We start from the raw sequence: 27,971 nt of genomic DNA, 5'->3' as shown, positions 1-27,971 counted from the left end.
CATACAACAGTTGTTATTCCATCTTTTACTTCTATGCAAAACTTCAATCTTTATTAACATACTAAAACTCTTTGCTTTGTACTTGGAAGAAGAATTTATCCTAAAATGGAATTTAATTCTAAGTTTACTCTACAAAGAAATTTTGTTATATGTTGAATGTGGCATTTAAAATTCACTGATCACTGGAAGGCTCATAAGTAAGATCTGTGTATCTTATTTGTTTTTAGAAGACATCTGGTTAACAAAATGAATAAAGATTGACTTTCATGACACGTATATTCTTGTATATCCTGAATTTGTTTAGAATAGTTTTGCAAACTGTTTCTAATTACAATTTTCAAGGAGGAAAATTTTATGTTGATTTGTTTTATGTCACCTATTATTAATCGATAACAAAATTTTCAGATCTTCCTATGGCATATAAACATTGAAATAAGTTTGTGTCAAATAATAATTAACCTTAAAGAACTATTTAAGCTTCTTTCTGTCCAAGAGGAAAAAACGTTGGAATGTTTTTTTCTAGTGTAATAGAACAGTATGAACGATCCCCAGTTAGCAGTTATGAGAACTACACATATGTGAAGAACTCTTTTCAGTATTCTGACTAAATTAATAAAATTAATATAGCTTACATTTCTCAAAACTTCGCACTGGTTAACATATCCTTAAAAGTGAAAAACATAATCTAATTTAAATAAGCTTCTTTTGAAACATGGTATTTTTCCCTGAAACAGGAAAAGAAACAGTGGTAGCAGCTAACATTTACTGCACATTTACTATGTGCCAGGCACTGTTATATACTAACACATACTGAGATATGTATCAGCTTATTTAATACTCATAGTGAGTCCATTACGTAGGTACATTTAATACATAAGGAAATAAGAAATAGAAAGGTTTTAGAAAACTCCCCCCAAATCATATAGCTAGTAAGTGTGTGAATTGGGATCTAAGACCCAGGCAGTCTGACTCTTAACCATTAAACACTTTATACCATTCTTAACACATTCTACTTCCCATCTTTACATGAAAGTATTAAATACATTCTAATTCTCTTCTATAACCTTCCTGTCTAAGACTGACAAAGCTGCATTCTATGCACTGATATGAAAGAATTTACTAAATAATTAAGCTATGATGAGTATGTGCTAATAACTCAAAATAATAAATTATTTAGGAGGTTTTATGTAAAATATATATTTTGTCATTATGTAGCTCCTTAAATACCTAAACTATTCAAAAACAGAACTTTTGTCTCTTTAGGACCAAATAAAATGCAACAAAAACTTTACAAGGTGATTTTGGTATACCTTAAATATATTTATATTTCAAAATAAATCATGTCCTCAAGTGCTATGCATGATATGTAGGGAACTTCTAACGCCATAATACTCAAAGCTTTAAACTCGGGTGTTAGCCTTGTCTTGTAATATTTATGAGCATTATGAGAGAATTCTTCTATTTAAAAAAATTCATCTTTTTTTTTTTTGTTTTTTACTTTTTAAAGAATGAAGTGAAACCAAGAAAACCACTTTTCTAAAGCTTAAATATCAACATTCATGTTCCGTCTACAAATTATTCAGTAACTTGGTGCATCTATCTGTGATCAGGCCATGCAACTGGAAACAAAACTACAAAACAAATTACTTTTTGAGAGTACAGCAAATGAATGAGGCATGCGGGACTGAACTGGAACTCACCATGGAGCTTTTATGGAAAAACACCCCGCTCCAAAGAGATAAGGCCTTCATGGAAAAGGGGGAAAAATGCACAAAAAATTAGAGAAAAACTCATTTAACATTAGCAAATACATGTATATCATATTGTTATAGAGTATGGATAAAAATAACTAAAAAATTAGTAATCATTTACAATTCTGCTGTACATACTGTCTGATATAACCAATAAACAGAATGATGTGTAGTAACAAGGCCCTTAATTTTCAGAGTTAGGGATTCAAAATTTTCTATTTCTCCCCCTTTTCTGGAGCACCCCTGTAGTATTTCTAAGTTAAAATAAAATTTACTGCTGAAGCCCTTTAAAACAAGGTATAAGTTAAATGGAATAACCAGATGGAGAAGAGTGAGATCAATAGCAACCAATGTGTAGCTGTGTGACACAAAATGGTTAAAATTAGCTAACGATGACTGGATAAAAAATTTGATATGAATTGTCTGCTTTTCACTGGTTCCAGTCTCAGAACCACAGAAAGAGGCACATATTTTTCAAGCTGCTTATTTGTCGTAAGTTGAATTGTATATTGTTGGTCAAAGGAAAAAACACTAAGTACAACTAGTATAACTTTTCTCTATTTTTGGCCACAATCCAGGAAATTAGGATGTAATAGTGGTGTAAGAGGTTAGCTTCCTTTACCTGGTCTGCACTAGATTAGGTTAGCACACAGTAAACTGAAGCTACAATCACTTGTTTTAAATACAACTGGGATACAAAGTAAGACTTCAATGTTATACATATTTCTTCTCAAAATTCTGTTCCCAGCATTTAAGATATGCCATGCACATCTGCACATAAAGAAACTGAGTGATTTAATGATATCCAAACCAAATGGTACCGTAACATTTGACATTTGGAAGTCATAACAAATGGAGGAGAAAAGCACATTGGTAAAACGTGGGTATTTCCTTCTTCAAAATTGGTTCTAGAATTAAAAAATTAAAATCCTGCTGATTAGCCTTAATTTTTTTCCCAGTAAACTGAGTATATTTGACCACAAAGAAAAACTTGAGAAAAATGTTTTCACGACAGTGAGTACAATTTTGAGGCTTGAAGCGCATTATATACAAAGAAAGGAACAGACACATATAAGAGATAACTAGAAGAAAGTGAGGTAGAAGGAGAAATGGGATAGATAAAAAATAAAACAAAACTTTAGAGATGATGCCAAGGCCAAGCAAGGATAGCTCTCTCTCAGTTAGAATAAGAACATACCCAGCGATACGATGTCAGCATCCACATTTAAAATAGTAGATTTTAAACTTTTTTGACTGTGAACCCATAGAAATACAATTTAAGGTGTAAGCCAGTATGTGCACGAGTATACGCAAACAAGACAGAAACAATAATTTAATGAATGTGTTATTTGTAATAAATGTTACTATTTTTATTTCAATGTTTTATAAACATTAATGTTGGGATTATGTTACAATGCAGATAAATGCATATTCTTTTTTTTTATTTTCAGATGAATTTATATATATTTTTTAATTTTATTATTATTATACTTTCATATTCTAACACTGTGGGTCTGGCTGGGATCTGAGATTCTGTATTTCCAATAAGCTCCTAGGTAACAGCAATGCTGCTGGTCCACAGAACCAGTGGCAGAACTGCATTTTATTCTATTCTACTTCATTAAAGAAAAAAAATGTTGGCCATAATCTCCTTATATGATTTCATGACTAATTACCTCAAAACCAAAATGTTACTAGAGCTCAGCTTGCAGTTTGACAAACACAGATTTAAATAACTAAAACTACTTGAAGACTACAATCTCTCAACTGAATAGTGATCCCGTTCTGAAATGATAGGAAAAGGAATGGTTCACGCCATTTCTATATGCCTACAAATACCTCTAAAACGAAGAAGTTTTCGTTATCACACAGTATACAACTTCTCTTAATTTCACCTAATTAGGCAAGACACTTGAACTAACCAAATTGTCCAAATGATTCTGACAGAAGTGACTGTAATCTGGAATGTCCAGGCTTACGTTGCTCTTTAGTGTACATTGTACCTACTCAGGGCAGTCTCCCATCTCATCCAGAACATCAGCTTATTGATTTATTATAAAGAATTTAGAAGTTTAACTTAGTCCTTATTACTTAAAAGGTTTTTCCATTGACTGCAAAAACCAAACAAGCAAAAATGAAACAAAAACTTCAAGTGTCTAAAAATTCAAAAGACCATCTGATATTCCCTACCTGTAGAGCCAGTAAATACCTTTCTTCCAGGTTTAGGTTTCCTTTTATGTAAAAAGGAAACATACGTTAGCCAAAGAAAAATATAGAAACTTAAAAAAAACAAACAAACAAACAAAAAAACCTCGAGATTTTCCTTTCCAGGCAGTAACATGTTACCAAAAGGAGATTTCTCCAACTACTTCCTTGTCCCATGATCCTAAAATGCACCATAAAACTCAGACACTGTAGTTTACAGGTCTGTAACTAAATAAATAACATCATTGTTAAGTTTGAAGACAGTAAGGTTCACTATTCACAACTTGACCCACTTGTGTTAGTTTAAAGTTATCCTAATTCAATCAAACTAGGATTCACTGGCTAACAGAACTCAAGGGGAAAGGGGACTGGAGAGACAAGGTTAGAACCTAGTTTAGCATGTACACTTGGCATGTATAAAATCTATACTCATCTGCCTCTGGCCTAGTCCTACAAGCTAGAGCTCTGCCATATACATGTAAAAGAAGATCCACAAACTCCAAAGAATTATAGCGACTGATGTAATTACCGTCTTGTATGGATAGTGTCAGCTGTTCTTTTGAAATGTGCCTGCTTCATCTTTCCTCAGTAGCAAAGGAATGAAAACATAAAGTCACAAAGTACAAATCCATGATCCAGCTGTCTTCACCTATGACTTCCCTCCCCCCTCCCAAAAGTGCACAGCTATAGTTTTGTATTAAAGCGAGATGTGAGTGGAAAGAAAAAGAGATGATATGAGTGGGAGTGTATACTGAATGAAATATTCTCTTTATTAACACAGGCAACCCAAATTACTATATTCAAACCTGAATAATTGGTGTTTTCCAATCACCATTAAATTTTAGCAGGCTTAACAATCCCGCCATATAAAACCTACTCAATTTGTCATAATTATATCCTTTTTGAGCTGAATTCTGATTTTTAAATCTCAGGAAAATCTGGTCAAGAGACTAAAAATCCAGAAATATTACAGACTTATATATAGGCCACCGTAAAATGACCTGGCCATTAGTTCTCAAGGGATTTCTTCAGGAGACTCCCAGAAGATAGGAAAGAATTATGTTTTATAATATACCATAACACTATGTAAGTCATTCAACAGATTCGTTTTGTTGAATGCCACATGGTACCACAAAGTCTTCAATCTTACTAGCTGAAAACAAGGCAAATATGAAGAATTTTTTTAATATGAGAAAAAAGCAAATTTGATTTGAAATCCTCCAATCCTCTATAATCTGACTCTAGTGCTAAAAGGTATTAGTAACAATTCTGTTCAATCATCTCCAGAGTTAAAGAAGTACCTGGCATCTAAGAGACAAATTTTATAAACATACTCTATAAACCTTATTTTTCAATTAATCATGTCCTAAGACAATTCAGGCACTGCCACAGAACAGACATCAGAATGAGCCCATATAAATATTAAACGTAATAAACAGAGATGAAGCAGAGAAAAAGCTATACAACATTATGTGTCAAATATTGAAGCAGAGCCATATTTCTCTAAAAATAAATTCTAGGGATGCTAATGACTTCTAAATTCTGTGTGCTCTCTGTTAAAACAACAACTGAAGTGAACTTGCATTTCCCACATGCATATCAGTAAATTATTCCTAATATCATTTTTAAGTTATACTTTGAATTTTTCATTAATTTTAATTGCTCCCTACCAAAGAGACCTATGGTATTATTGGTAGTCAACTATTGATCTGTAGGGGAAACTGAAGCTAAAACAGGTAAGTGTCTAATTTGAGATACACATGATACCCAATTTTAAGTGATAAACTCAAGATTTAGAAGATTTTCATTACCAGGCTGGGCATGGTGGCTCATGCCTATAATTCCAGCACTTTGGGAGGCTAAGGCAGGACGGATTGAGGGTAGGAGTTCAAGACTAGCCTCAGCAAGACCTATCTCTCCACAACATTTTAAAAATCAGCCGGGTGCGGCGATATAGGCCTGTAGTGCCAGCTATTCAGGAGGCTGAAGTGGGATGATCACTTGAGCCCAGGAGTTTGAAGATACAGTGAACTACAATCACACTACTGCACTTGAGCCTGGGTGACTTTTCATTAGGAAAAAAACATTGATAGTGTTAAAATTCTGTTATATGCGGCAAAAAAAGAGATGAACATAACATAAATAATGTCAAACTTCTGTAGAAATTTATGCCTGCTGACTTTTAAAAATATGGTATAGACCGGGCGTGGTAGCTCACGCCTGTAATCCCAGCACTTTGGGAGGCTGAGGCAGGTGGATCACGATGTCAAGAGATTGAGACCATCCTGGCTAACACGGTGAAACCCCGTCTCTACTAAAAATACAAAAAAATTAGCCAGGCGCCTGTAGTTCCAGCTACTCGGGAGGCTGAGGCAAGAGAATGGCATGAACCCAGGAGGTGGAGCTTGCAGTGAGCCAAGATCACGCCGCTGCTCTCCAGCCTGGGCTACAGAGCAAGACTCCATATCAAAAACAAAACAAAACAAACAAACAACAAAAAATACATATATGGTATATAGTAGACATCATCCAAAAAAAATTCCCAGATTTACAGTATGGTGTGGTTTAAGTACTCCACTGATGTAGGAGAAAAATTGGAACTCAAACTATGTTAAATATACTGTGTATGTAGTCACATCCATATATATTCCAATGAAAATACATTGTCCATTATTTAATATCTAGAACCAAACATCCATTGCTTAGCTATGAAGAACTGGTACTTACATAAGGCAGAGACATGAGGTGGGGAATTACCCAAGCTATTATATCTGTATCTAGTGGGTCTTTCTCCAAATATTTCCAGTTTAATTCTCCGAACTTTGCCTATAAAGTTTAAGGCTCAGGCCAAACTGTGTAAATGAGCCAAGGTGTACCTAATTGAATTAAAATAAGGAATAGACCTTCTGCAAGGCCTACTCACATAGCCAAGTCTGATGGTAGATTTGGTCTACAAATATCAACCGGATGTGTCTGAATAAATGCTATTTAATGCTTCCATTTAATATCATTTAAAAGCATCTATGCTTTCTAAGTGGGGCCTGAGCTCATCAGCACTGGCTTACGGCTGCTCAACAGTCCTGAGGCTTAGAAATGGGATCAAAGAACTGGTAGAAACTCATACATGATAAGGATTAAAAGATTATAATCCATATATATAAACTTTTTTTTTTTCAGGTGAAGAAATTTACCTAGGACACACTGGCAAATAGGTGGCAGAACCCAGATGAGAAGAAGCCAGGGCCTCAGACTCCTAATTCCATATTTTTTCCACTATATTACTTAATCTACTTCTACAGGGTGCATCTGAAGGTTCCTAATAACCACCTAAATCTTCACAAAGAAATGAATAAACATGGCCAGGCGCGGTTGCTCATGCCTATAATCCCAGCACTTTGGGAGGCTGTGGCAGTTGGATCACTTGAGACCAGGAGTTCAAGACCAGCTTGGGCAACATAGAGAAATCCAATCTCTACAAAAAATACAAAACTTAGACAGGCATTGTGGCACACACCCACCTGTAGACCCAGCTACTCAGGAGGCTGAGTCAAGAGAATCACCTGAGCCCAGGAGGCAGAGGTTGCAGTGGGCGGAGATCACACACCACTGCACTCCAGCCTGGGTGACAGAGCAAGACTCTGTCTCAAAAGAAAAGAGAAGAAATGAAATGAGTAAATATAAAGATGGGGAGGGGGAAAGAAATGAGGAGCTACTTCCATTTAAGGAAAAGGAAACCTACGAGAGAGCAAATCATCCCATGTTTACTTCACAAAAAGTGGTCCACCTAGTAAGAGCAAGGAAGTAACTTCATTTTCAATTTTAATATTTTTTATTCCCATGGAACTACCCACCATGACTTCTTTTTGAAATTTACTGTTCTCTGCTTGTGTCCATAAAATAATTTGTAAATATAAATAATTTTAGATTTAAGCAGATAAAATTAAGCTCATTGATGAACATTTTTTTGTGAATTGTTACATAGAAAGTATTTTTTAAAACTTGATCACTCACTTGATAATGCCAAACATCTATGAAATGCTGCTAATAAATCCCTACTACAAAACCTAACATCCAATATATGGAGCAACCTCTTGGCACCTAATTTCACTTTTAATAGATTAGGAGAACTATTCTTACTTATATATGATAAGAACATGATGGATGTGATAACCTGGACTTTTTAAACCTCCAGTCTTAAACTGAAAGAAAACAGAGTCTGTTTGAATGGGTGATTATTGGAGCCAAATAATGTCTAACACTTCTTTTACCTCCGTCAATGTATACTGTCATGGAGTTAAGTAGCAGCTGTTGCCAAAACAGGCCTTATTACCTCCAAGTGCTGCTTCAAGGTACTGAACAAGAAGGTGTAAATACATCTGTCTTCTGCTATTTGTAGTTCTACTGGCCTCATGTATGTCTCACAGTGAGACAGATGGTCCCTGACACTGCACAGGCTTTCAGGCATATATATTTGCAAACATAAGAAGGCAGATGTTGAATATGGTAAACACACGTTTTGTCCCCTTAAGGTTTAAGTTGAGGCTTCTGTCTCAATTTGGATATTTAATTACTGGATCCTAGAAATCTTTAGAAATCTTTACTTTAGAAATATAACGCTTTATGGTTATTTTATGACTATGTGCAAACTACCTTGGACATAGATGAAGTGGAAACTTATCTAACCTAAGTACATAATTTTACCAACTACATTATCAGGTATATTGAAAACAGAATATAATTTATCTGTCTATAAGTGGGTCACTCTGTGTTCTCTTTCTACATAATCCATGTCAAATACTTCTTGTTGATTTTATTTTAAAAATACTAGGAAAGGAATTTTATAAAAGCAAAGCTTGAGTAAATGAGAATTTCCAGAATAAAAAGAGACACGGAAAATGAAAACTCTCATGTGCTCATCACCCTGGTGACGTTAATGGAGCCATCGGATTTCTCAGCAAATACAATACAATTTAATGCCAATAATTAATGGAAATTAGCTAACTCCAGTCTTCAGAATTTGTCATAGTAAAAAAAATTTAATAAAATAAATATAGCCTTTAAAATCTAATAGGATGAAAGCTAATGGGATGAAATATTGTCTGAGATTTGCTTCAAAACTCGGCATATGGCAAAAACAAAAATTCACAGAATATATTTGGTTCTCACGAATCAAATATTACTTTTGACAAGGCAAAATACATGTATTTTAGTGAAAATGTTAAATTTTAAAATAATCAAACCATATATTATATTCTGAAAACTTTATGATTAAATGTTTAGATAACTTATAGTAAAAGAATGATCAGAAAAGTCAATAGTAGTTTCCAAGTATAATCAACAAACTCTTCAGAGAGTGGCTTAAGGAGTGATCCCCAACCTTTTCGGCACCAGGAATAGGTTTCATGGAAGTTTCACTTCAGATCATGAGGCATTAGATTCTCATAAGGAGCGTGCAGCCTAGGTCCCTCGCATGTGTAGTTCACAACAATAGGGTTTGCACTCTTACGAGAATCTAATGCTGCCGCTGATCTGACAGGAGGCAGCGCTCAGGTGGTGATGCTCACTTGCCTGTTGTTCACCTCCTGCTGTGCGGCTCAGTTCCTAACAGGCCAGGGACTAGTACCAGTCTGTGGCCCAGGGGTTGGGGACCTCTGGCTTAAAGATATTGAGTCTTGTCATCTAGCAACAGTCAAGTATAAGTTATGACTGCCCATTATCATCAAAGTCTTATCAGTCACTGTACTCTATATTAATAGGAAGGGATAAAAAATAGTAGATGGCAAGGGAAAAAAGGAATAGTAGGTTGGGTAATTTGTAGTACACTAAAGCTATGCTACAAGTAGAAAATTCATTATAGACAACAATTATGTGGAATTAAAAAAACGAATGAAATACGTTCAAGATCTCTTCTTCTGATAACTGTACTACAGTTATATAAGAGAATGTCTGTGCCTTTAGAAATTACACATTGAAGTATGTAGGGATAAGGGTATATTAAGGCTGAAACTTATTGTAAGACAATTAGAAAAAACGTAACATGTTAGTGTATACGCAGGCAGAGGGAGAGAACGTGAATGACGTGTTAGTGTTTATGCAGGCAGAGGGAGAATATGAATGATAAAGCAAATAAGTTGATCTATTAACATTTGGAGCCAGGCGTGGTGGCTCATGCCTGTAATCCCAGCACTTTGGGACGCCGAGTCAGGTGGATCACTTGAGGTCAGGAATTCGAGACCAGCCTAGCCAACATGGAGAAACCCCGTCTGTACTAAAAATACAAAAATAAGCTGGGTGTGGTGGCGCACACCCGTAATCCCAGCTACTAGGGAGGCTGAGGCAGGAGAATCACTTGAACCAGGGAGGCAGAGGTTGCAGTGAGCTGAGATCGCACCACTGCACTCCAGCCTGGGAGACAGAGCAAGACTACGTCTCAAAAAAAAAAAAAAAAATTGAGGAATTTGGGTATACAAGAATTCCTTTGGCTAGTCTTGAAACATTTCTGTAAGTCTGAAACTATGTCACAAGTAAATTAAAACCTAGTACTCGTTGTGGGACAAGTATCAGTTATTCTCTCTAAACACTTCAATACAAGGCATGCTAAAAAGAATTTGAAACTATGGCAGAAATAAAATGGTATAAATTAAGATACAAAGCCTAGTAAACAATATGATACAAGTATCTTAACTAACATTTGTTTCAAAGCACATAAAATAACTCAAATTGATAACACTTCCCTTATTAATAAATTGTTCATAACACAACAGAATACGTGCTCCAAAAATCTGAGAACAGAGAGCAAATTTTTATAAGAAAAGGAAACATAAGAATTTTATCTAAATGCATAATGTGTGGTAACACAGGAGGACATCAAATGACTGATAGTTTCTATTCATCTTAGTGTAGAGAGAAATCAGGTCGTAAGAGGGAGAGAGAGAGAAAGAAAGCGAGAGATTTTATCATCTTATGGAAAATTTCAAATACTACATAAAAAAGTAGACTCACTTCCTACCCCTCACCATAAATATTATGAACTAAATTCTAACATCATATCATTTTATGCACTAAACTTCAGTTACTATTTCAGAGATATATTTGGAGAAGCTCATTAGAAAAAGAGAGCTAATTCTTTGCATTATAAAACAGGACAGCTCTTACGTTAAAATTAAATAAACACACACCAGAAACAAAGCACCAGAATATGCTTTTATGACTCCAGGAGCCTTTCGAACCTTCTTAAATTTCCCTCACTCTGAATATAAAATTAAATTACAGAGAAACAATTTTGAGGATGGTTTCACTTAGATTCAGAAAAGACAGGCTAAAATTTGTAAGTACTTTGGAGAATTGTACAATGCTGGAGTGAATCAAGATGATACAATTATGTACTGACTAACTTCGGTAAGTAAAAAAGAAACTTTATGATTCCAGATTTAGTCCCATTTTTGATTCTACATCCTAGGAATGTAATATACAACGAAAAAATAACCTAATTGTGAATATAAAGGACATAACCTCTTCATTATTCACAGCCATTATTCTTATTTTAAAATAAACAGAGGAAGAGAAAGTTGAAATCCAATTTAAAATTATACTTTTCCTGGACCCAAGGAGTTAAAAAGCTGAAAAAAATTAAAAAGATAGATACACAGACCAAATTATTAGTGCCTTAAGATGTCTGATTTGGGATGTAGATGAAAAATACAGCAAATGCCACAGACTCAATTTTATGTCTGCATGCAGCAACAGGATCTCTTTATATACAAACACCACTCCACCTAGCTACAGGGTCAATTTCTATGTTATGGTGATACCTGGAGCTCAAAGGCCTTGTCCCTGAGACTACTGAGTATTTCTTCTCACAAAAGTGACCTCTGTAAACACATTAATACTGAGCACAACAAAATTAAGATATATTGACATAGCAGCCAAATAATTTAATATATTCCTTTCATTAGAAAGAACTTGAGGACTGTTTGAGGCCAGACAGGGTTTTCTCCTGACTACTTTAATACAGAAATGTAAAAAAGTTGTTCCTTTCAAATTAGGTTAAACTTCAGGATTGCTCATTATAGAAAACAAATAATTTGCCTATAGACATATATTTTCTGATATAAAATGGATTTCCAGTGTTAATATACAATTGAATATCTAATGATATCATAGACCTAGCAGTTTATTTTCAGGAACCTAATGAAGTGATAATCTCACATTCCTAAGGGGTAGCAAATTGCTAAAATAAGCACAAATAAATCAAGTGAGTCATCAAAAGTCTTTAAGGAAGTTAATGACCAATCTTAAATAAAGCCCAAATCTTAGTGCACTGGCTTTGAAAACTACCAATGACATCACATTGTCCTGACACTAATGACAGATTATTATATGTAAATTATATCTCAATATAGATTTTTTTCAAAGTATTAAAAAGATGGTTGTCATCTAAGGTTCTCTCCGTATTTGTATCTGTCAAAATTTGGGAGTCATTTCAAATCCCGAAAGAGCCAGGAAAATGAAACTGTACTTGCAGGCAAAGCCACAAGGCAGTAAGGATAAGACGAAGTAGATGGATCTGTTTTTGATTAGCCAATACTAGTTTTCACAGCTTGTCACTGTTTTGCTTTTCTCGATGGATGTGTGTATACATGGTTGTGTGCAAGTATGCTTGTGCAAGTTCTATGCTTTGTACTTAATCTGATGCCATTAAGTCTCATTTCAGCTGGAAATGAAGAACATAATAAAAACCACACAAAGAAAAAGTATGTTTGATTTTTATTCATTCAACCCTATAAAACAGCTGTTAAGAAAGCACCAAGCCTAAGGCCTTACCCGGTTCGTTTGGTGATGGTCCCCAATGTCATTGGCTGCTTGATTTGTGCAAGAGGCATCACTACCATCAAGCTGGGGAGAGGAGAGAGCCGAGGGTTGCCAGGGTTGTTGTTGGTGAAATTGTTATAGGAGTCTTGGCTGTTCAGTTTCCCTACAAAGAGAAAAATAAAGAAAAGCATCACCGAGGGAAGTTCTCTATCTCCGATAGGATTTTCACTGACTCCAGTAATCATTTAAGAAAGGCATCAAAGGTAGAATTGATGCCAAGAGAATTACAATTATGTGGATGAGAAGAAACCAAACTATTCCTGGAGAGCTGGACAGCTCATGCCTGTAATCCCAGCACTTTGGGAGGCCAAGGCAGGGGGCCAGGAGTTTGAGGCCAGCCTGGGCAACAGAGTGAGACCCCATCTCTACAAAAAATATCAAAAATTAGCTGAGTATTATGGTACATGCCTGTCATCCTAGCTACTAAAGACTGAGGCAAGAGGATTACTTGAGTCCAGAAATTCAAGGTTACAGTGAGTTATGACAGCACCCCTGCACTCCAAGCCCAGGTGGCATAGAGAGACCTTGTCTCTAAACAAACAAACAAAAAAGAAGAATTGTGGTAACACCAAGTGTGGCTTAATTATTAACATATTTCAGTCTTTGGGAATTAGGGCTGAATTCCTAATCTTTCTAAAGACAGTTAAAGTGGTTTGTTGCCCTGCTTAGGTCCTTACATCCAACACAATCTGCTAGTTCCCCCATACCTTGTCAATTTCTAAATAAAAGCCAGCTGAGCTTTTGATAGGGATTACATTTAATCTGGAGATCAATTTTGGGAATACTGCCATTTTCACAATAATATGTCTTTTAATCCAAGAACTTAGGATGCCTTTCCATTTATCCAGGTATTCTTAAATTTCCTTCAATGTTGTTTTGTAGTTTTCAGGGTACAAGTTTTGTACTTCTTTGGTTAACTTACTACTAATTATTTCATTCTTTTTCATGCAATTTGAAAATGGAATTGTTTTCTTAATTTCATTTTTCAGATTATTCATTGTTAATGTATAGAAATACAGGTAACTTTTGTACATTGATCTTGTATCCTACAACTTTGCTGAGCTCATTTCTTAGTTCTAATAATGTCTTCTGGATTCCTGAGGATTTTCTACACACATAATTATGTCATCCTCAAAAAACAGATAGTTTTACTTCTGCCTTTCCAGTCTAGATGCTTTTTTTTTTTTTTTTTTTTTTTTTTTTTTTTTTTTGGCCTCACTGACCTACCTAGAACTTCCAGTGCAATGTTGATTTGACAGGGGAAAAGCAAACTGTGATTTATTTTTAGTTCATTTTTGTGTATGTAGTGAGAGTTGAGGTTCATTGTGTTCATTTTTTTAATATAGAAGTGTAATTGTTCCATCACCATTTGCGAAAAAGATTATCCTTTCTCCTTTAATTGCCTTTCCATGTTTGTCAAAAACCAACTGACCATATACATGTGGGTCTATTTCTGGATTGATCCATGTGTTCCATTGATCTATGTGTGTAGCCTTTCACCAATACCACATTTTCTCAATTACTGTAGTTTTCTAGTGAGTCTTATTAATTGATGGGTTTATAGAGAAACTATAAAAATTACCTCATTTTCTGTGTTACGGAATAAACCAGTGCCTGTAATCCAACAACTCTTTCATGCAAAAAACTTCTTATTGACTTAATGTCAATTTTATATCACTGTTCTTGACTGTTCATAAAAATTATCGACCCCATTTATGTGGTTAGCAATAGATAAGGTATTTTTTAAATAACCACAGTAAACACACATATAAATTTTTTTACTAATTTGAATTAAGTTGACAAATTTATGTATACAGCAAAAGAATCCCCCCAAAAGTCCTAATTAATATCTTATTTCTGAAACATATCCTAAAAGACATCTGCTTTAAAAATAGCATGGATTCAGGATAGAGGGAGAACTACCACACAGTATCTAATGGTAGCCTGAGAGGTAGTGAAAAGTCAAAAGTGCCTTTCTAAAAAATTGTAACAAGATGACAGTGGCTTCAGAATCAGGACAGTGGCTTAACCAAATGTTACTTCTTCCTAGGACACAAATCTATCCTTTTATATTACTCTATAGAACTATCAAGTTAACCTTTGATAAATGTCTCTTTTGTAAAATATGGGGAAAGATAAGAAATTCATGCAAATAAAATAAATCGTTCTCTGTCTCCTCAATTTCCAATTCAGAATATACCTCAAAGTTAACAGAAGCCATCTACACCTGTTGCAGGAATAACAAAGGACAGAATTCACAGTACATACAAGATGATTTAGGCTACAACATAGAACCTTGTAGAAAATATGAAGAGGAAAATCACATTAAAATACTATATTTGTGGAAGAAATGAGAAAAACTGCTTTATAGTTAAGCCATTCAAAGTAATTTATTATCACACTCTCAAGGCCAATATAGATGTAAATAATTATAAAATTGCTATTAGACAACTATGCTAATATTAATTTGAATTTGAAATTAGACTGCAACTTTATGTCACAAGCTGGTGAAAATTAAGAATTGTGTACATCATATGTATTTCACAACTAGTAGACAAATATTTGTTGAGTGCCTTAGCCTAAGATAACACTGTAAGGGACTGTTTTCCTTGTTATCACGAAGCTTACAGTCTAACTGGCACAAACAGGAATCATTAAGTGCTAATTGCCAAGAACCAAAGATAAGGAGAGGTGGGAACAACTTTACATGGAAAAGGGCTCAAGGAAAAGGGCAAATGGGATATGATCTAGATTTTGAAAATTGGACAAAATATGGATCAGGGTAGGAGAGAAGGAATATTCTGGGCATGAAGGATAACGTGAGGGGAGAGTGTATAAAGGGATGCCATTACGTGAGGAGTAGTGAGGAATCTCTAACTATCGCAGATAAAATATTTCAGTTTTAGGAGGACCTCTCAATTGAGCCAGAGTAGGAACTTAGGCTAAGTTCTTCAGCAAGGGAACAGTATAGATGTTGAAGTCATTGAATCTGACAGATAAAAGGAGTGGTCTAGGAAAATGAAGTGATTCACTAAGAAGTTCCAAATCTGTGGTTTAGCTTAAAATTCTTCACTGTCTCACCAGGATAAAGGACAACCTCAGAATAGCATACACAGAACTTCAGACCTATCCTTCTCAGCCTGCTCCTGTGTTTATGCTGTAGAGTCCATTTGAAACCAGCACATCTGAGAGAGTAAAGTAAGTTGTGTAGGTTTTACATTCATGTTTATGTTTGTAGGGGTGGTGTCTGTCTTACATATTAATGGATATGGCTAGCAACTTATAAACACAGCTTTAATGAAACAATGAGTATATTAATAAAATGGTCAATAAGGCCAAGATCTAAGAAGACAAACTCAGAGAAAAAGCTACTAACCCTTAATAGTCTTCAATAGGGTAGTTTCAGTAGTGAGGTGGAAAAGTCAGATTGTAAGGCATAAGCAAAGGAACTGCTGATAGGATAAAATCAAGGTAACAGAGAACAAAGATTTAAAGACTGACACTGAAAAAGAAGACATTAACAAAGATGACATACTGCGCCAAGCAAAAGTTCCATTCAGTCTTTGCTCTGTCACTTCACACTTTTGGAGGCTTATTGGTATCAGGCCCTGTTCTAGATTCTGAAGGAGTAAGTCCAAGGGACTTTCAAGGAGTTCATAATATAATGGTACAGAAAGACATATTAACAAAAAATGAAAAATGGGAGAAAACCATGCTAATAAATACATCTGAAAAATAACTCAGGAACAAAAAGGAAGGAGTCACTTTTATTATTGTTTTAAAGGACAACTTAAAAAGGGAGAAAAGGTATACAAATTTTGAGCATAAAGGAAGGAATCTCTATCTTCTTATTTTGCTTTTCTAGTAGAAAATAAAGGAGGAGAAATGTATAAATAACATCAGAAGTTAGTAAAATGAAAGAGCGAGCTTAGACAAGAAATCTCAATAGCTGACACAGACATGTAAATAATACACATTAAATAAATAAATGAAATAACTACACAAGACAGCCTAACAATCCTTTCCTGCAGGACCTATTGTTAAAATCTTTGGTTATAAATTATTTTACACTATTTATTCTGTCTTGGATTTTCTTTGAAAATTCAGCTAGAATCTAACAAACCTCCAGATTTGTCCTCCACAGTACTGGAGACTCCACCAGGCTGCCTAGATTCCTGAGGATAGTGTCTTACTAGTCATTAATAGTTAACAGCTCAATAAATGTTTGCTGAATGAATGAAGGAAATATATTTATTTCCATATCCGGGAGGTAGAGAAAAATACGGCCCTATGATCTACAGAAAAAATAATTCTGGAGGGGACTCAGTACTTCACTTCAGAAGGTTGCCAGATGACTGGAGTCTGCGGCTTTCACTATTCTTAGTCTCACGTTCACTGGCCTAGGAGGTTAGACTTGATAACTTTAAAAATAGATCTTTAGACATTTCCACGTGGTTATATCAAGCCTAAATTTTCAAGCCAGAATTCTTCATTAAACCTCAAGCCTCTTCGTATAAAGAAGTTCAGCAGGAAGAAACCTGCAGTGTCTGCCTTGGACCTGGATGAAGTCTATTGCTATTCTTTTTCTTTGCTCCACCTCTGAGAAATACATAAGATACAAATAATATTTCTGAGATCTACGAAGAGAGTTACAAGGTATCACCTTCACTAACCTTTCTTTACTATACTCTTCTATTTTTTCCTTTATTGCATGAGTACAATGAAAAAGAACAGAGGTTATTTAAGTGCAGTTTTGGTAGCGGACTGCATGAAGTCTTGAGATACATAAAATATTTCACACACCATTATACTTTCAAATTCCAGCTAAGAGGAGACCTGTAAGTGACAAATGCCATGAGAATGAATATTCTCACAGTATTTCTGGCACAAGCAGACAGAGGAAGTCCCAAAAATCTCATGAGAAAATAAGCTCATCTAAGACTCTCATCCCAGTTTTTTGGGCTTACTCTATACAGATAAACTTGCATAAGCCTCAGGCTTTTGGGTCTTTATCCAAATCCACTAGAGCTTTGATCCTTTAGAGGTTTACCAGTCCCCACGATAGATGGAGTTCTCTTGGGGGGAAGAAATTCCAAGTTCCAATAAAATGGTTTCTCAATAAGTTAAAGCAGGAATTCTATTTGGGGATACAAAATTATTTAAAAATCAGAATTTTTAAAACATCCCGTGATGTTTAAAGCTATGATGTCTTGTTTTTGTTCTGCTTTCAGTTTTTTGTTTACTGCTATTATTGTTTTTAATATTATAATACAAAGCCATTAAACCAGAACCATTCACTTTGGGGTTCAACCACTGACTTTCTGTGTTTATCTTCTAAAAGTCTGCAATTTTAAAAAAGGAATTATGAAAACAACTTCTTGTGCTCTTTTTTTTTTCCTGTTATCTTTTGGATAAAGGATATCTACAGGTACGCTGTACTTTGGGGGACACAAACTCTCAATCTCCATACTAACACATAGTTCCACTGTCTGCATATATGAGAATCACATGGTATGATCTGTTTACTAAAAGTTTTGCTAACTTCAAAATACCATCTTACTTATGCTTTGTCCTAAATTATGTTTTCCTACACATTTTATACTATAAAAACACAGAAGAAAAATGGATTAAGTTGAGGATAAAAGTGAACAGAGAAAATAACAATGGGCTTTGTTGCCACGCTGGAGGAACAGCTTGTCAGGTCAGCTTTGCAGAGAGGCATATTCCCAAACCAGTCATCATTAACAGACTCACTTCCACAGGAAAAAAAGAAAAGACAGAGTCTGAAAACTCCGGACAAAAGAAATCCCTGCAGACAAAGTAAAAACAAATTAAAAGACCCATTATAAAACACAGATGCTACAAGGAAAATAAACTTTCTAAGATTTACTGGGCTTTGACAAACTTGGACATTTGTGGAAAAGACATCAGCAGCAACTCCCAGGTAATGTGGCTGCAAAGTTAGACTCCTTTCTGTTTTATCTTTACCCTCTGTGCAGAAGCTGCCAGGTTGGTATTCTTAGCTTCTGAATGCAGTGATGTGAGAACATGTGAATGTGGCAAACTGCCAACTGCAAGAACTCTCTGAAGCTAGCAAAACTGAAATTGCTGAACATTTCAGATTATGTTAAATATTAAAGTTACTATCAGTGTATCTGTGTGTATATATGTATAGTTGTCTTTCTTCTGAGATACAAACAGGAAGAGGGAAAATAAAAAATGAATGTATTTGCATCCTTTCTACCTTTAAAACATTTCCATATCTTACCATATTGTGAACCAAAGGACACAAAATCGGTTAAAATAACGTTAAGGAATCAAATGATAATAGTTGTAGATCAGAAAGTACCTTAAAGGAGTGTCATACCAGGGAGATAGAGAAATTTTTGTTACAGGTTTCTAAAAGTTATTGTTAATGGAGGACAAAGAAAGATTCTTTAGGAACAGAAGGTATGAGAAACTAAGACCTACAATGGAATAAAGTGGGTCAAGCGAAACATTTGGAGGATAAAAAGAGCACTGTCCTTTTGTTGTCATTAGACATATGAGGTAAGTATAGTATTAGAGTATTAGAGATAAGTATAGAAACTGCGAAGTTTCATTTGCAAAAAGAGCTAAACGACACTAAGCAATGGTGCCCTATGAAAGAGCAGTGTTATTAGGAGGTCCACATATCATCTCACTTATTCTTACCACAGACACAGACCTTATCCACTTTAGGCACTCCACTTTTCTGAAGGTTTAAAATAGACACCTTCCTATAACTCAGTACTCTAGACTCCTACGACTGTGTTAAATTCTGTTCTCATCACCTCTCCATGCACTTATCTACAAGACCCACTATTGTTCTAGGATATAAGCTCCTCACCTAGTGTCTTTGGTCTTGTATTTTGAACTCTTGCATTTTGAAATCGGATTACTGAGCCACACTGAAGCCCAAGTTCAATGTGACTCTCTGGCTCTCCTCAGAAGACAATTCTATGGAAACAGCCCCAGTCCCAAATATCTCCTTTATTTTTGCCCTCTTTGCAACACTTTACCTATTCTAAGACATCATGTAGATGTTCTATTCCCTATATCATATCTTTAAAAAATAAAAACTAGATGATGAGTTCTACGGGGCGCTTTTTTTTTTTTTTTTGGTAAACTTTTGTCTTCTACAGAAGAGCAAAGCTTTTGGTCTGTTTTTAATATCCTGCTGTGGAATTGACAGGGATAAAAATCTAAAATATACCAAGGAGTTTAACTAAGTTAATTCTGTAGTTGAAAAGCTCTGACTTCTTGACTCTGTCAAAGAGTACAATGGTAGCTTGTTTTGAAATAGTCACTGGAAATCTGGGCTCTGAAAAGTTAAAAACACTGCTTAGTTCTTGCTTGCCATCCAATTTAACATTAAAGTTTTTTCAACCAAACTCTCAATAATTATTTAATAAAAAAATACCCTGTGTAGAAGAGAATTTCCTGCAGGTGGGTTATTTTTGGTTGGGACGGGAGTGTGTGTCTCTCTCTCCATCTCTCTTCTCCCCTTTCCTAGATGAGAATGTCAAGCTTCCCAGCTGCAGTTCCAGGACTTTCACCCTCCTTTATGACCTTTTCTCAGGCATGTTCCAGTATAATCTGCAATCTACTCAAGTCGGAAAAGGAAACAGCAGCACCCTGGTGAGAAACTGTGCCTTCTGACCCACATACCAAACTGGGCGGAAGCAATGCTTGTTCACAGGAGCCAAGGAGAGTAGAACACACACTAAAAGAAAATGAATTTTATGTGTGTGTGTGTGTCGACACACACACATTTTTAAAGACTATAAACACAACAAACAGTTTAGGTGACAAATAAAGACAGAAAATGCTGAAGGACAATCCTGTGTGGGCACTGATTTATTTTGCCTATAATTTTTTTTTGGAGGCAATCGATGGTGAAGTAAAAACACTGCAATTTTTGATGCATTTCAAGCAAAAACACTTGTTGTTTTCTTTGAGTAAAAAGTTCATGTCACCATAGACATTACTGTAGGTACTTTGAGAAAGGGTGGGAAGGTAGGAAAATAAGAGAAATCTCCCACAAAATGGACTTTAAAACAAGAATCCAATCTTTCTCTTTTTTTAAACAGGATGGGGATTGAAATTATTAATGATATTGTCATCACTTCTCCCCACTACATACAAAGTAGCCTGCATGGAGCTTTGCCTAGGGCTTATTAAATGTCACTAGAATTAAAAGTGTACTTTCAGGAGAATTGAAACTGTATATATTTATGTATGAATACTCCAATAAATAATTTGCTAGGTAGTTTTCCTTTTCTATTGTGAATCCATTATCATCTGTTATTATTATCTGAATGTGTTGGCTACTATAACATACAAATTTAAGTATTTTTCTTTTCTTAAAGCTAAAATAAACCAAATAAATTTAGAAATTTGATGCCTAAAAATTAAAAGTCATAAAGAAATAATCACTGTTGCTAAAATTCTAAGTACAGCAAGTATAGTCGACACAACTCCAAAAGGTAACAAGGTGGGCCTAGAACAAGGAATATTGAAAACTTAGGAAGCAAAAATTACCCTAGAAAAGCAGATGAAATCAACAGCTAGAAACAATGTTTATAAAATGCAAGAACACAAAGGGAAAAATAATAGAACTAGCTGTGAGGAATTCTACTGAAATATAAAAAATCTGTCTGAAAAGTTTCATGCAATTAAGTCTCAATCACAGAGTCAACCCAAACTTGTAAGTTAAATGAACAAAATCTTCTCTCTCAAAGTGGTAAGTTTATTACTTATTATTCTTAGAGCACTCCAAGATTTTGGAATGAAGAAAGTTTATTAAGAGTTGGTGCTCTTAATATTTAAGAAGGTTTAGCAATTTTTAATTCATTTTAAGTATTAGGATTGTAGTTTGACACTCCTTCAACAATGAAAAATCAAATATAACAGTAAAAAGACTATATTTAACATGAGAGGGAAGAAAGTCAATTCTTCATACGTATAAATAAAAATTTTAAAAAAAGATCTTTGACCTTAAGCCTCAACCTATTTCTAAATGTATCATATTAAAGCACCCTCAAAATTTCCCACTCCTCTGAATCAAGTTCAAATATAGTACTGAAACTAAGTGCTCAAAAGTGAGGAGTTTTAGCCTAATGAAAAATCCCCAAATTAAGGCTCCATAATCTAACATCCCTTAGAACAAGTCTGAGGTGAAATGTGCTCCCCAAAGTATAAGTCCTCATTAAATTATTTCTTGAAAATACTCTATACTCAACTCTCCCATCTTTATCTCACAATGAATTTTGTATATCAACAGAGTAAACAGAAATGCTTTACTGTAGATGGAAAAAATATGGAATCCTATCTTCTTGTTTCAACAAATGTGACTTTATTACTTAAACTGCTAAACATACAAGATGTAGAAGTATCAGAAGTTGGTTCTGAGATAAACACGTTATAGGAAGATGAAATATAGAATTAATTGCAAGATTTAAAGTGTATTTTCTTAGATCTGGAGAACTCAAAACTATTTAATTTTACATTTGCAGAACTTATTTTTATGTACTTCGTATACCTATACACTAAAGAATGTATACTTAAGGAACAATTTAATATAAAATCAAAGCATTTTCTCTTGAATAAAAAGTATAGCCACAAAATGTAAGTAACTTTCCTAACAATCAAAATGATGTAAACTGAAAGAGCAAAGACTCTCTTCTCCCCACAGTCCCCTATTCTCTCGCCCCAACCCACGGACGCCTTCCTTCTTTTTACCCATGACTGTTAAGGATATTTTCTGGCTCTATTTCAGCATCATGACTCAGGTCATGAGAAGTGTCAAAGATGCACTTCCTTCAGATGGGAAAGAGCAACAGATTATAACTACCATACAAAGATGGGAGTACAGTACGAAAGGGCCAAATCAGCATTTTTGACAACAGGGCAGATAAAACCTTTTCTATTCATATATACTTTATTTTCAGTTTTAAAACATTTAAATATCTATCAAAATATGCTTACATATTTTCCTCAAGATGAAAACAGGAAACCAATACTCCATTTAGCTGCCTAAATTATCAACAATTTGTGGAACAGTTTACCAAAAAAAAAGAAAAAAAAATCAAACTAAGCACACCACATGAATACTAATAGTTCAAGCCCTTCTCTTCTAAATTTACTTTTCCAAAAGTATGCCTATGACTTTACCTATGTACGTAAAACTTACTTTTACAAAAGATCCTTGACAGAACCACAAAGAGGAGTGATACCACGACCATCCCCAGTGGAGAAATAATGACTCTTCTTTCCCTGTAATTCCCTGTCAAACAGAAACACTTTCCTAATCAGCTGGAGCACTGCTGGAAAACTATATTCATTTATCAGTACTGTCATGCTATTTTTTCCCTCATCTATGGTTTTATCAAATATAGACACATTTCAATCTGCTCCAAAACTAGACCAGAGTGAAATATTATTGAACATTAATTAAGCATTCCTTACTAGAGATGGCTTTTAACACAGAAAATGGAATGCTCTATTTCTTCTGAAGCCAACAACAACAGTGCCCATGTTAATTCCACCTTGGTCCATTCTGAAATAGTAATTTCCCTCTTGTGCCTCATTCTAGCTTCAATATTCTCACCTGCAAAAACACATCATCCAATGTTAATAACTCTTCCAATGAACCTTAAATCCTTTTCCTTTTCTCATCCTCCTCCAAGTTCAAAATGTCATTTACCTCATCATGGTAAAAACCATCATAATTTCTATTTCTATGCATAATTCTGGTATAGCCCTGATCCCAGTCTTGTTGTCCTTTTGTAGTTTACAACTATCAACTAGCAGATTTCTAGTTCCTGTTCAGATTTCAACCTCAAGACTATTCATGTCTGTTATTCTCAAGTCTGACAATTTCTAAATCTGTTCATATGGGTCAATCATTCAAACTCTGGCTATTACAAATCTTAAGAAGCCTACTCACTCTCTTCTCCCTCTCCAATTTTTCTCCAAATTAAAAAAAAAAAAAAAAAAACACACATTTCAGATCTTCCTTTTGATAAGTACATAAGGAAATGAACATTCACTTCTTTTCCCAAAATTTGTTATTCTACCCATTTGCACTTCTTTATCTGAATAAGCAGTTTTTACATTTATTCACTTCAGCAACTAAAAATTCCATCTCCAGATTTCCATAGAAATATTTTTATTTCAGTGGAACCAGACCAGAATTTCTTACTTAACTGTCCTCCTAACTAGGGAAGTAAGACAATAATCAAATGCAAACAGGTTCTCCAAATCCTCTTTTTGTTATTCTAATCACTAGACAAAAATAATGCTAACTCCTTCAACTCCTTGAAAACTAACTTCTAAGTTTATTGCCAGAAACTCTTTATTACCCCAACCCCACCCTGAACAGAGGATAGAAGAATTTCTTTGTGGGAAAACTGACCAGTATACATGAAAAGACCTACAGATAGTGACTATTGGAGGTATGATAATAAAATGGCATTCCTACCTGATAGACCACTGATATCTATAAGGTGGTATGCCCTTCCCACATTCAAAAAGCTTCCAATCAGTTCCTTAGTATTGATTTGTTGATTAGCTGAATAAAAATGAACTAATAAAATAAAAATGAATTATTAAATAATAGAATTTAAAAATAAAAATAATCAGCCAATGATCCATCAAGGATTCCCCATCACTGACGTCAGTGTTTTGGTTCAATCAGTCTGATGGAGTCTAGGCCTCAGTATTTTTCAAATCTATCTAGCTTATGTATAATGGACAGTCAAGGGTTGAAAATCACTGCTCCAGATGGGCTTGGTGGCTCACACCTGTAATCCCCAGCATTTTGGGAGGCTGAGGCAGGCAGATTGCTTGAGCCCAGGAGATCAAGACCAGATTGTGCAAAATGGCAAAACCTTGTCTCTATTTAAAAAGACAAAGAAAGGGAGACAAGAAAGGAAAGAAAAAGAAGGGAAGGGAAGGGGAGGGGAGGAGATAATAAAAGGAGCACAAAAAAGCTTCACAATTTATAACTATCTCTTAAAGAGAGAAAAATATTACACATATAAAATAAGAAAAGGGTGTGATAATAAAAGAAACATTCAAAGAAAATCATATTAAAAAGATTGCAGAAATAAAAATGCAACAAGAAGACTGAAAGATACGTTGGGGAAATTCTCATAAAGTTTAAAAAAAGATAGAAAATAGACAAGAAGATTAGGGGCTCAGTGTAGGAGATACATTATTCAAGTAATAGGATTTCCAGGAAAGGGCCAAAAAAAACCAACTGAGAAAAAAAACAGAAGAGTTGAAAGAAGAGGCCTCTGGGGAATGACACCCGAGAGTGGGGAGGATAGGCCAAAAAATGCCTTCTTTCATAATAAAATTATATTTTTGACTTTTATAATAAATGCATGTATTTCTTTGATAAAAAATAAAAATTATATTTAAAGGGTAAACAACAACAGTAAGTGTCCAATCAATGTTAATAGAAAAGAGTAGATAACTATTAGCCCTTATAATGCTTCAATGCCTCAAAAATGAAGTTTAATCACTCTGATATTATAAAGTATACAGATAACAAGTCCTTGAATAGCAATACATAGAGAATAAAAAAACATTTAGCATAATGACCCCACATACTCAAATGATATAACTAAAAAATTTGCCTCTATTCAATCAATGGTATTCACTCAGAGGAACTGGGTATCTGCATGTAGTACTCAGAAAGGATATTAATTGATAGTAATATACTTCCAAAGTCGAATTCTCTAAGAAGACGTTGAAGAATAAATCACAGAAAACATAATAAAAAGGAAGAGAGGCTATTTAAGATCTGATAAGACATTAACATCCCTAGTACCTCAGGTTCATGCCAGGGTTGCCTTGATTACAATTAGAAAAGTTGAGAAAATATTGCCCTCTAGAGGCATGTCTCATTAACCATTTAAAAATAAAACTATTTTGAAATCTGGAGTGTATGATTTGCCCATGTAAAAAATACATAGAAAAGTAAAAATATTTCCACAAGCAGTAAAAAGCAAAGAAGAAATTCTGGATTAGTTTCAAGGGATAACTACATCATCTGGCATTTATTTAAAGGCAAAAGTTACAGAGAAAAGAAATGTGTTATATCCAAAATGAAATACACAAAAATATAAAATATCTACATAGAGTTTATTTAGGTTTAAAATATCTTTAAATTAATTTTCATAGCACTAAATTTTAAAGTATAATTTAGAGGCAATATAATATCGGGTTTCCTTTAAAAGATATCCCACTGGCAATTTTATTTCCCCCCAAAACTATGTTATCTATACCTTTCTCTCAATTTTACTGAGAACCTAAAACTTCTCTTTAAAAACCTATTTAAAAACAACAACTGTACAATCTTCATTTAATAGCTTCTTCCATTAATGATTCTGAAATGAAAGCATCTTGTTTTCAGGAAGGTATTATGAGGTCACTCTTTTCTATCCACTTTCCCTAACAAACTCATCTGCTCTGTCTTGAGAAAATAGTAAATGTCAAAACTAGCAGAGTGTTATGGCAACATTTTTTTTTAAAAAAAAGGTGATAAAAGAATTTGAGAAAACAAATTCACCAGGAAAACTTTAAATTTGAAAACAACTAATGAAAAACAAAACTGCATTTGAGCTAAAACAATAAAGTACACATAATCAATAAAAATCCAGGTACTAAACTAAGATATCCCCCCACAAGATTTTTCTCCATTTAACATGTTTATACTATTTATATACTCTACGTCATATGAGGCATAAAATCTAAAGCAGAGCTACAGTGCACTTGATTGATTTTTCTTGGCAAAAATTAAAACATGCACATGGAAACTTCAATCCACAAGTAAACAGTGATGTGGAAAGAAAAGTCAAGAAACATCACATTATCATTGATTCTCTTAAGTAGGTGAAACTATATAAGGCTGAAATGTGTGGTTACTTTGTATTTACAATTGTGATGTGGTCTGTATCAAGAAAACTACTGATCAACATAAGTTAAAATTACAATAAACCATCAAATGAAAGCTATAAACAGAGTCTTTGAGTGGTAAAAGGAATGCCTCATACAGATGCTAAAAAGAAAAGTGATACTTCCAGTTTTGTAAAAGCACTTTACTGAAATATGGAGGCTCCAAGTCCAAGAAATGAGAGGCTTTGTACAAAGGTCTCCGAGTCTCATCAGCTACTTCCATTTAGAAAAAGCAGAATCTAGAATTCAGATGCCAAAAGCTGTGACTCAAAGATGACCCCCTCTGAGGACGAACAAGTTAATAGGAAAGGAGACACTTGCAAGAACTCTAGAGAACTGCAGAAGTGAATCCAAGATCTGTTTGTTAACTCAATGGAAATTGCAGGAAGAAAACAAATTCCTTAAAAGTCCCATGACACAATGAACTCTATATTTTTGAACCTAAAATGGAAAACTAATTTGCAAAATAAAGAAATGGCAAAGGCTCAAGAATAGGTGTATTGATTTATAAAACCATATTTCCTGATGTATACAATTAAAATAAGCAAAAACCAATTAAAATGATAATACTACCATCACTTTTGGTTTTACATTGCTGTAGCAATGTAGCAACTCAGTTTATCAACATTGAGCCTAGTGTTGTTCTAAAAGCCCTTAAAGAATAAGTTCACAATTATTATATTTAATGTACTCATTATTTAGAACTACTCATTTATTCTGTTTTCTGGATAACAGGTACTGTACCAAAATACGAAAAACGAATCAGTTCTACAGACTCTCACATTAACAGCAGTATCAATAATGATACTAATGATAGCAACTACAGTAATCCTCTACTGAATATTTGATATGTGCCAAACACTATTTAAAGGGCTGTGATTCTCATAGTTACTCTATAAGATTGGTAATATTATTATTCCAATTTTACAGAAAGAAAAGTGAGGTACAGATAGAATAAATAATTTGTCTAAGGTTACAGAGTTAGGAAATCATGGAAGATAGATTCTACCACCAGGGAGTCTGATTCCAGGTCCTCCAATTTCCTCACCAAGGAAGTTTTAACTTAGTAATCAGTAGCATCAAAAATAAAAGTAGACTCAAAATAGTAAGCGCCATCTACAACAAACTCATAGCCAACATCATACTGAATGGACAGAA

General features: G+C 34.4%; 1 protein-coding gene across 12 annotated transcripts in view; it reads right to left on the bottom strand.

Annotated features, from left to right (window-relative positions):
• The window catches only part of BCAS3 (BCAS3 microtubule associated cell migration factor), a 703,083-nt gene that overhangs the window by 362,747 nt on the left and 312,365 nt on the right, over window positions 1-27,971 (bottom strand). For 7 of the 12 annotated variants that reach the window (XM_024234725.3, XM_024234724.3, XM_024234729.3 and 4 more), the window contains 2 exons: window positions 12,780-12,930; window positions 1,701-1,745 (listed from right to left, as the gene is read on the bottom strand). In XM_024234725.3, the coding sequence (XP_024090493.1) occupies window positions 1,701-1,745; window positions 12,780-12,930 (196 nt within the window). The remainder of the gene's footprint in view (window positions 1-1,700; window positions 1,746-12,779; window positions 12,931-27,971) is intronic. The other 5 variants (XM_024234727.3, XM_063718802.1, XM_024234731.3 and 2 more) reach the window with 1 other exon arrangement.

The sequence above is a fragment of the Pongo abelii genome, chromosome 19 (genome assembly GCF_028885655.2).
Source record: "Pongo abelii isolate AG06213 chromosome 19, NHGRI_mPonAbe1-v2.0_pri, whole genome shotgun sequence".
Taxonomy (NCBI): domain Eukaryota; kingdom Metazoa; phylum Chordata; class Mammalia; order Primates; family Hominidae; genus Pongo; species Pongo abelii.
This window is presented reverse-complemented; position numbering and strand designations above follow the sequence as displayed.